An 11,015-nucleotide genomic window follows, 5' to 3' on the forward strand; every position below is an offset into this window, starting at 1 on the left:
ATATATATATATATATATATATATATATATATATATATATATAGTATAGCTGCTGTGACCATGTGTATTGGTGTTACACCTGGAAGCTTCTGAAGGGTCTTTATGGAAAACCTTCTTCTTTTAGAATTGTATCTATAGGAGAACGAGCAGCGTGACAGCAGCTTTCAGTCCCATTGCAAACACACAGTCAGATCACCTGGACTGTTGAAAGCTTCATTTAAAGCAGTGAGAAATAGTCCAAACTAAAGCCACCATCAGGAATGCTCCCAGCTGTAGAGTAGCTCACCTAGATGTCCAGTTAGAGCAACGTGTGACCCTTCTGTAACTAGTGCTGCTACTAAATGCTTTTTCTCTTCTTGATTAATCTGAGAGCATTTTCTAAATCTAATTGATTCATCGATTGGTGTCACAAAGATGGCAGAACACAGTGAAACATTTTCATCACAAGCCCAAGTTGATATATCCGTATTTTAAAAATATTTTTATACTATTGAGGACTGCACTTCTGTATAACTAAATTCTGTATTTTAACCGTGATGCACTGGTGTTTTGGCTGCATCTTCTGTGACCCTCTTTACTCTGTGGCAGTGCGGCAGATTGTCGTTGTCATGTGAAAGTATTTCCGGCTGTCGTGAGTGAATGAATAGCACTACACTTCTGTTGATTGTTAAGGCAGTCAACAAATATTCCGTTTCTCAGATGTCCCTAATTGTTGGCAGCTCATGAGCGTCTTAAGACTTTTGTTGTTTTTGTTCTTTCTTTTTGGCACCCTCTTTTAATTCCTAAGGAGCTGGCCGTGCCTGGTTCTGAATCACAGCATCTGCGAGGGTTCAACTCTCCCTCCTGGAAGAAGCTCAGTGTTTTTTTTTTAACATGGGCATCGTTTTTAAGACGTTGTTTTAGTTTGTCTTGTTTATCGGTGAAATTCCACTTAAGGAGTGTCTTTTGTTCGGTTGCGGATGTGCTGCTGACGGGGGAGTTGCAGGCTGCTTTTGTTCAGGGCCAATGTTCCCGAGACCCTGCAGCTTCCTGTCCTATCAGGAAGCCGATCACAGTCTCCCCGTTTCCCTTCAGCGTGGTCATCCAACTCCATGGGAAGTTCAAACAATGGCATTCCACGAGTTACAAATAGACATTGTTGTTGGTAGAGGTATAGCTTGAATGTGTTTTGTTGTGAGTTCTAGATGAACTCCGATGTGCTGCAGCTCAGGTGTGGCCTCTTTCTCTCCAGGGAAAAAAAAGCAGAATGAGCTCAGATTGATACAGTGAAGACACCCATGATGGGGGTCTTGGGGTAATGTCTATCATATTTACGACATTGATGCTCTATTTCCCATCCCCTTCAAGTCGTGTAATAATTTGTTGCTAACGGCATTACTAATGTCGAGACCTGTTTTTGTTCCACGATGCTGAGTGTTTATCCGACCTGGAGGAGAGACTGAGGGCATCATTGAACAAGTCTTAAAGTTACAGTCACTCACTGAGTTTTAGCACCACAGCAGACCTAAAAATAATCACACGTTTTTAGCAGTTACTTAAATATTAGGTTTATATGTTAATTAATTCTGGGTTAAAGAGCACTATTATCAAGTTAGTATTTGCTATCAGGAGAGAACAAGTTGCATCCCAACTTATTTCTGATCACGCTGACCTTTCTTTAAGGCAATGCTACTGTATTTCAGCTTTTCTAAATTAGGGCTGGACAATAATTCGACATAACTATTTATATTTTAACCGAATAATATCGTGATATCGTTGTCTAAATTAGCAATAACAAATAAAATGTTCTCTGAAGATCTGAATTGATAAGAATTATGTTTATGTGTAGTCAAAATATATATTTGTTTATACTTCACTAGAAAATGTTTTTTTTTGTCAGGAGAATACAAAAATGGGTTTTCACCATTTGGTTATTTCATACAGCCTAATAATTGTTGAACTCCCAGAACACTTGCTATCAATGTGCTATACAACCGTGCTTTATTATGTGCTATATTACTGTGCTATACACCGGGCTATATATTACCTTGCTATATTACTGTGATACATCACCTTGCTATATCCCGTGCTACATCACATGCCGTACATTGTGCTACATCTACACTTGTTTGTTCCCAGCCTGTACAAACCCCTGTGCCATCCTCAGGTTCCAGAGTTCATGCACAGGAGACGCCGCCCCGCATCGTCCACCACCCGGCCGACGTGGTGGTGAAAGTGGGGAATCCCGCCACGCTCTCCTGCCGGGCCGATGGCAGCCCCAAGCCGACCATCGAGTGGCTGCGCAACGGCCGGCCTCTGGAGAAGGGAGACGGACAGCTGCAGCCCATCGTCTTATCGGAGGGGAGCATCTTCTTCTTGAGCGTGGGGGGGGGCAAGCGTGGTCAGTCGCACGAGGGCGTCTACACCTGTGTGGCCCGGAGCAGCGCCGGCAAGGCCACCAGCCGCAATGCATCACTGTACATCGCAGGTGAGACCCCGCTAGATGAGCACGCAGAGCTCGGATTGGGCTCAGCTTTAAATGATACAAGTATGTTATGTGATTTATTAAAGTTATGTTATTTATTAAACCGTGCACATACAGCCAGTGGTGTAGGATTCAGTATTTTATTAACAAATAACAACGTTGAATCCCTGATCCCTTTTAGAAGAGGCAGATGAAGGCCAGGCCCACACACACACACACGAGCAGGGCTGATGAAGACGTATGCGGTGACAGGAGCAGAAAGGGAGCAGTGGTCCAATGTCAATGTTTGCTGGGCAGCAGGGGGTCGAACAGTGGAGACCCTCACTGTTTACTCAGTGAGGCCGTCGACATGCAGCAGCTCGTCTTTTCTTTCATTCGACCTCGGGTTGAATGTACTGTAAGTGGATGTATTGCTGGCGGTTCTGACCCGTTTTCTTCAGCGAGAGAAGAACAAAGCAGCCCCGGTCCCTGCGACGCCGTCGCTCTGCTGGTCGTCAGCCGCTCTACAGTCTGTCTGCTGGTGACCAGCAGAGCGACCAGATCACAGGGATGTTTGCTGAGGGGGGGGGTGACACTTGAGCCTGCTGCATGCACGCTACACATTCCCACAAGTATACATCGGGAGTTCTTACTTTGGTGATGATGTGATGATTCTGGATACCTGCAGTGTGTTTTTTTTTACGAGATTAGAGTAATGAAGACTTGAGGTGTAAAGAGAAAATGTCACGACGCTATTAGAGTGGACCCAAAAGCACGACTCAGACAGGAGTAACAAAGATTACTGTCTTTGGTTGGAAACAGGCTGGGTCAAAACCGGGAGATCAGTCGAAGAAGCAAACAAGTCCAAAAAGGGGCGGGGCAGAGAATCAGAGGTCAGGGCGGGCAGGCAGGGTCAGAACAGGCAGGTCAGGAATATACTCTAATAACACTGGAGAACTTGGCACGAAAACACAAGACAATCTGGCAGAGCACAAGTGGAAGTGAGGGAGCTAAATAGTGAGGGACTAATGAGGGGATGGGCTGCAGGTGAGAAGGGTGTGAGGACCAGGTGAAGGGAATGAGGGACTAACGAGGTGATCAGAGGCAGGTGAGGGGAGTTGGATTGACGAGATGGTGTGACAGGATGAAAACAACTATTACAAAAAGGAAGGCATGGAGCTAAACTGTTACAGAAAATGTGCCATAGAAAATTAATTCTCTATAAAATAAATATGCAACGCTACAAAACACTTTGTGTGCCCACATATTACAAAACATATTCTGTACCTGCACTTTTAAATTAGATTTACATGAATGCAGCACTTTAAAACTTGACTACAGTTCATGGTCTTAGTGCCCACTTAAAGTATGTGTGGATATGTAAATAAGTCACGGTAAAAGGGGCAGAAATGGACAAATATTGGTTTTGGTTCATGGCATAAGGGCTCACTTCAAAGATTACAAAACAAATGTAATATGTAAATGTTTCAGTCTAAAATTCGGATGTAAAAAACAGAGCCAAGAGGTAATCACAGAGATAATTTCACTATGATATGCAAGTTATTGGAATAGGATAAAGCCATATTTAAAAACAGGCATTAGTTTTATTTATTTTAAAACCCAAAATGCATAAGTAATAAATTGGTAACTCTTCCATTTGTCACAAATAGCTTGAAAGGGTCAAAATAGATAAAGGACCATAAAGTATATTCATCGCACCAAACAAGCACATATTTAATGTTAAATGCTTTATGGTTTATTTATGAACATAGGTCGCCCTCCCTGACATAAAACATCCATTATCAATCACAGACACACAGCGGAAGTCTCTGAAACACGTCAACAGTTGGAATACATGGAAATGTAAACATTCATGAAGTATTATCGAGTGCTACGTATGTTTTAGAGCTGGTAAAGGGGGGATGGGCTCTCCAGGACAATTCCATGAGACATACTCCAGACTAAAGGGTCTGGAGATGAATATGTGATTTTTACACTTCATGTGTGATCCCTGGTCGCCCAGCTGATGGTGAGATGCCTCATTTGAGAGCACAGTGTCCATAAAGCTACATGAAACGGCCACTTTATGCAACACTCTCAGTTTAATACCGATGCCTCGATACGACCTTTACGAGGACCATCAGTGAGAAGATGGGCTATTTCTATGTAGTTATCCGGCAGTCGGAGCTCCAACAGGAGGAGCAGGAGCTTCTCTTCGCTGCTCCTCCTGGTCCCCGCTGGGAGTCCACACCAACATCAAGCTTCTGGACGCCCGGGCCGTATTGCTGGAGGGAGGGGGCCACGGGGGCACGAGAACCAGGGTCGAGCGGGGAAGACTGTCAGACCCTGCTGCAGTGAAATGAGAGGTTTTCCCAAAGAGACCCTGGTGCTCAGAGACACTGTGCCTTTTGTCCACAGGGGGCGCCAGAGCCAACACAACATGATGGGCGTAGCTCCATCGTTCTGTGAGGTGTGTGTGGACTCACCCCCACTCTGTTGTTGCAGTGTTGCAGGAGGAGTTCAGTTTGCAGCCCAGTGACGTGGAGGTGGCAGAGGGGGAGGTGGCGGTCTTGAACTGTGGCCCCCCCATTGGACACCCTGAGCCCAATGTCATCTGGAAGAAGAATGGCCTGGCCATCGACAACACCGATCACCACTACACTGTAAGCGCGCTGTCTGTGAGCGATGGACGCCTGTCACACCACTAGTCTGACCTGAGTGTGTGAGAGGAAGGTGGAGGGAGCAGCAGGAGGTAGACGATGCTCATTGGGTTTGTCTCAAGCACTCTAATCGTTTGGTCATTTCATGATCACCTCTTATTCACACAGAGATGTTCTGTTACAGACAGACAGACAAACACCTCACCCTACAGGACTGTCTCAGAAAATTAGAATATTGTGATGAAGTTCTTTATTTTCTGCAATGCAATAAAAAAAACAAAAATGTCATGCATTCTGGATTCATTACAAATCAACTGAAATATTGCAAGCCTTTTATTCTTTTAATATTGCTGATTATGGCTTACAGCTTAAGAAAACTCAAATATCCTATCTCTAAATATTAGAATATCATGAAAAAGTATACTAGTAGGGTATTAAACAAATCACTTGAATTGTCTAATTAACTCGAAACACCTGCAAGGGTTTCCTGAGCCTTGACAAACACTCAGCTGTTATAAATCTTTTTTTTTACTTGGTCTGAGGAAATATTAAAATTGTATGAGATAGGATTTTAGAGTTTTCTTAAGCTGTAAGCCATAATCAGCAATATTAAAAGAATAAAAGGCTTGCAATATTTCAGTTGATTTGTAATGAATCCAGAATGCATGACATTTTTGTTTTTTTAATTGCATTACAGAAAATAAAGAACTTCATCACAATATTCTAATTTTCTGAGACAGTCCTGTATATGCCATTTTCAGATATGCAAACTGCGTGGAGGAAGTTATGAATATCCAGCAAAGCGCTCTAGAAAATCAGAAAAAAGGACTTGTCTACGTTTTTCTCTAATTGTCTAATCAATTATGAAATAGTTTTGCCCTCACGATGCTCATTACTAAAGGCTCCAATGGACAACTGCGTATTTAACAGTGATCCAGAGAAAATAGAAACACTTATTACCTTTGCATTGAAAATGCGGAAGGTTATGTTTTGATCGCCGTGTATTTATTTATTTATATATTTATTTATTTGTATGCGTGTTCCTCGCATAACAAAACAAGTTTGAAACCGAATCGCATGACATTTGGTGGGATGTTTGGTTATTATCCGGGGACCATTTGATTAGATTTTGGGATCAATCGGGTCAAAGGTCAAGGTCATGGAAAGGTCAACATCTTCTTTTTACCATAGCATGGTAAATTTTTATCCAATTGGCATGCAACTAATGCCAAAATGTTCATAATTCAATGCTCAATCTTGTGATATGCGAAGGTATGCACTCTACCGAGTGCCCATTCTAGTTTAATATGTATTTCCTCAAAGTATTACTTCTCAACACAAACTGTAGACCGGCTGTAAATATCACGTGAGCATCTACGTTACATGTCCCACGTCTGAAAATGGGAAAGCAGAAGTTTTTTAATTCATGTTGCAGTTTGATACTTTGTTGAAATAGCATGCATGAGGGATGCACTCTGAATGAACATTATTCTGACAGTGTTCTTAGTTTAGTGGCTTCTAAATCTGTAAAAGATATACTGTATAAAACAGCGTCAGGCCATGGCACTGCAATTATTATAATCCACCACATAGAAACTGTAACACGATAAAACTAGAAAAACGTAGTCCCAGAGTTGTAAAGAGTAGACAAGGGTCACATGTCAGAACCCCCTCGGAAATGGTATATGAGCCGTCCGCACTTCCCAGCTGAAGTGTGTGTGTGTGTGTGTGGTCCTGTGTATCTGCTAGGAGCTGAGTGGGAAGCTCATCATCGCTCCGGCAGAGAAGAAGCACTCGGGTGCCTACGTGTGCGTGGCCAGCAACACCGGGGGAGTGAGGGAGAGCAGGGCGGCTCGCCTCTCCGTGCTGGGTGAGACCACGCCCCCCTCAGCTTCTCACCTGCTCCGACCATGTCACTAATCAACCTCTGAACCGCGCAGGGCATTAGAAAGTTCCTCTTCTCTTCCGCTGCAGCCAAGCCGGCGTTGGTGCTGAAGCCGGACGACGTGTCTGTGAGAACGGGGGAGTCTGCCCAGTTCTACTGCCAGGCTAAAGGGGACCCCCCGCCTGCTGTGGCGTGGAGCCGAGAGCAGGGGCCACTGCCCAACGGCAGGTACTTCATTCTGCCGATACGCGCGGCACAATAGTCCCCATTTGAACCGGTGGAACAGCTAGCTCCTTACCGATGCTTAACAGCAGCCACATTGCATCATCCCAATTCATACTGCCATTCACCCATGAAGGTAGTTGACTTCAGCTTGTTTTCTCAGGGCTCCTTTCTTTCTGTTGGTTGTAAACCAACGAAAATATAGTAAAAAGAGATCAGAGGGGCAGTAAAGGTGAAAGCTAACTGCTCTATGTGTGTTTAGGTATCTTGTAAACCCGGACCACACTCTGCAGATCCACTACGTGACAGCCCAGGATGCTGGGAAGTACACCTGCACCGCTGTCAATGATGCAGGTGTGGTCACCGGCAGCGCTCAGCTCCTAGTTGAAGGTAGGGAGGAAGAGTAGGAATACTTTTTATAATTGTTTTACATTCAAATTCTTCATTGCAGGTGCACAAATCCTGTTCTAAAAATCACAAACCTCAAAACTGCAGAGTATGGTTCAACACACCTGGATCAAAAATACAATAATCTTGTATATTTTTCCAGAACAAACATGAGTCAATAAGTAACAAATCAAGTGCTACGACAAGTTTCTGCAAACCACAAATCCCACAGTCACATGTGCTCAGGTGATCTGCTCCAATAATACTATAATATCATTGTCAAGAGGAGCGGCTCACTGTGCCCACAGCACCTCCTTCCAAGCAGCTAATGTCTCCTCTGAGATTTCAGATGTTCCATTTTGAGGTTGGTTCTGTTGAGGCAGTGATCTGATTCATAAGGTGTGTCAGAAGTCGGCCTAATGAACTCATTTAGTTTGAGTAAGTGTGACTCAAGGAGCTTATTCCTCATCGCCTGCATCACACAACCTTCATTAGGCTCATGGCCACTACAGCTTCATACAGTCCATGTATTCTGACACCAGACCAGGTACCAACGGCACCACCTGGCCCTATGAATCACTTGTACAGCCCTGAGTAAGAAACCAGTAAGAAACAACATTACGGTCTTTCATATATTAAACTATGATTTATTTTCTATCCTGTGTTTATGCAATTCTTTTTAGGCTTTTCATTTTTCTTTTATATAATCGTATTTTAATAGTGTTTGTTGTTGTAATAATACTCATTACAAAAGTTATTCTCATTGACTTCTCAGTGCATCCATATTGCAGCTTATGCATACAAGTGATTTAGAATTATGAATGCCTTGCTCAGTACCGCCTTACTGGAATGAACACGAGGTTGCCTGGGTCCAGATCTTAGAACCCGTCCTCTCCATCGAGTCTGAGTGGACGGAAACGAGTTGATAATTCTGTCTGTTATCAGGCAAAACCAGACCAGGAAACAACAATTTGTTGCTAGGCGACATTCTCATCTGGAGAGCGAGTTACACCCTTCAGATTCCCTTTAAATAGTTCTGTGAGTTATCTCCTTGTATTTGTTTTACAGATCCTGACCTGTGTGTCGTATGGAGGACTCAAAATGACTTAAGTATAAATAAATAAATGCATGAATAAATATAGGAATAAATAAATGCTTAAATAAATGTATAAATAACTAAATAAATACAATAATAAATGTATAAATAAATAAATAAATACAGGAATGAATAAATATAGTTATAACTCAACAGGACATCATTAAAAAAATGTATTTCTACATTTCTGTATTCCTTTATTTATTTATATCTCTCATATCTATATCTCATTTGAATATACGGACACGTAAATGTCACACATAAATAAATGAAGAAATACGTGTGGACACATAAATAGATAAATACAGAAATGTAGAAATATATTTATTTAATGATGTCCTGTTGATTTATAACTTATATTTATTCATTCCTGTATTTATTTATTTATTTAAGCATTTATTTATTTATACATTTATTTATTTATTTATACATTTATTTAAGCATTTATTTATTTATTTATACATTTATTTAAGCATTTATTTATTTATTCCTATATTTATTCATGCATTTATTTATTTATGTATTTATACTTAAGTCATTTTGAGTCCTCCATAGTGTCCGGCCTTTGAAATAGATCAATATAAATCAATATATAATTAAATAAATAAATAAAACCTTGTGTTTCCAGAGGCTACTAGCACTCAACAGAGAGACCTCCACAAAGAGCTGTCAGCACTGCGAGTTGCTCTGGAAAACGTCACCATCGTGGCCCCTGGGTCCAACATATCGCGAGTACAATGGAAGGTATGGCCGCGCTGAGTGAGAAGGTTTCAGGGACTGAATACTTCAGGCGGTTGATCCGTGTGGGGTGTTCTCTCGCACAGCTCCAGTCCCTTACGGACCAGCCGCACTACCTCGACGGCTTTGAGGTGCTCTATCGCTCTCTGCTGCCTGCCAGCTCCGACTGGGCAGCCAAGAGGGTGGCTCTGCCCAGCTTCCAGGCTCCAGTGGGCCCCCTGAAGAGGGGCTACAAGTACGAGTTTAAAGTCCGGCCCTATGGCAGCAACCTGTACGGGAGGGAGAGCAACACCCGGCACCTCAGGGTCCCCGAGACGGGTGAGAAACGATCCGCTTCAGGAATATTTGATTTCCTGGACTGTACAGCCATGTTTAGAGGTCAACAGAGAACTCCTCCTCTTCCTCTTTATTCAGTGCCCAGTGCCCCTCCAATGGCTGTGTCCATAACAGTGAGCCACGAGCAGAATGACACCATCCATTTGAGCTGGGGGCCTCCCCCTCATGAAACCCACAACGGTCTCATACAGGGATACCAGGTACGCAGCACGGCCCCCTGAGTGGAGACATGACCCCCGCCCACACATCCCAATAGGCTGCTTCAGGACACTTTGCTCCTCCAGGTGTTTTGTGTGGAGTCTGAGGAACAGCAGTACCAGAACTGGACAGTGGACAGCGGCCAACACAACCTGGACATCTCCACCCTGAAACCAGGGAGACGGTATTGGATCTCCATAGCAGCTGTCAACGGGGCTGGAGTGGGAATGCTGAGCGACCCTCATGGATTTGTCATCAGTGAGCAAAACTGAGTCATTCATTTCTGTGTGTTTTCCGTGTGTGTAGTCAGAAACCACAGTTATCATATCTGATTTCGTCTGCTTTCTGCTTGCCTCTCAGACCCACAAATAGGCGGTGCCCCCGGGTCAGACGTCCAAAGACAGGATCTGTCCAGGGTCCTGGCCCTGCTTCAGGACCCAGTGTTGATCGGAAGCATCGCCGCCCTCCTGTGGAGCGTTCTGATGGTGGCGGCTGTCTTCCTCTTCAGACGCCACAACAGGACAAGCCACCTGATACCAGGACGGGGCCGGGCCAAAGGTAGGTCCACACACAGCTCTAATGTCCAGCATTTTAAAATGAGCTCAGTATCTAAAGGTCAGAACTCAGTCCATGTGTATGTATGTATGTATGTATATTTCCTTGTTTTACCCCAATACTTCTCCACTACAGCCAAATTCAGGTCATGAAATACATAAATAACTATGTGATTATTCAAAGGAGGATAAAACAACAACAAAAGAAGGGGTCAGAAGAAGGAAACTAGAACAATTAGAAGAAGGACAATTGAGTTTGTGAGCATGTCAAAAGATAAAGAGACAAAAAACTGCAAACAACTCTGATCAAATATGCTTTAAATGAGTCAATAGAGGAACAACACATGCTTATATTGATCATAGTTGGTTTGAATACATTATCTCAAGGTAAACTGAAGTCTAATTATCTGGGGTTTTTTCATGCCATTGTACAGTGACTAGGAGCAGCTGCTTTTGTTGTAATTATTGAAATTCTCTTCCTGGGGGGGGGGGGGGG

The 11,015-nt window shown here is 43.2% G+C and overlaps 1 protein-coding gene across 2 annotated transcripts in view; it reads left to right on the top strand.

The window, feature by feature from the left end:
- LOC130191517 (roundabout homolog 1-like) overlaps positions 1-11,015 on the top strand; it is a 23,313-nt gene that overhangs the window by 698 nt on the left and 11,600 nt on the right. For both annotated transcript variants that reach the window (XM_056411133.1, XM_056411134.1), the window contains exons 2-11: positions 2,147-2,467; positions 4,949-5,106; positions 6,853-6,973; positions 7,078-7,216; positions 7,473-7,600; positions 9,322-9,437; positions 9,518-9,749; positions 9,846-9,967; positions 10,052-10,223; positions 10,326-10,523. In XM_056411133.1, coding sequence (XP_056267108.1) covers positions 2,147-2,467; positions 4,949-5,106; positions 6,853-6,973; positions 7,078-7,216; positions 7,473-7,600; positions 9,322-9,437; positions 9,518-9,749; positions 9,846-9,967; positions 10,052-10,223; positions 10,326-10,523 — 1,707 coding nt within the window. The remainder of the gene's footprint in view (positions 1-2,146; positions 2,468-4,948; positions 5,107-6,852; positions 6,974-7,077; positions 7,217-7,472; positions 7,601-9,321; positions 9,438-9,517; positions 9,750-9,845; positions 9,968-10,051; positions 10,224-10,325; positions 10,524-11,015) is intronic.

This window comes from Pseudoliparis swirei, unplaced genomic scaffold (assembly GCF_029220125.1).
Source record: "Pseudoliparis swirei isolate HS2019 ecotype Mariana Trench unplaced genomic scaffold, NWPU_hadal_v1 hadal_127, whole genome shotgun sequence".
Taxonomy (NCBI): Eukaryota; Metazoa; Chordata; class Actinopteri; order Perciformes; family Liparidae; genus Pseudoliparis; species Pseudoliparis swirei.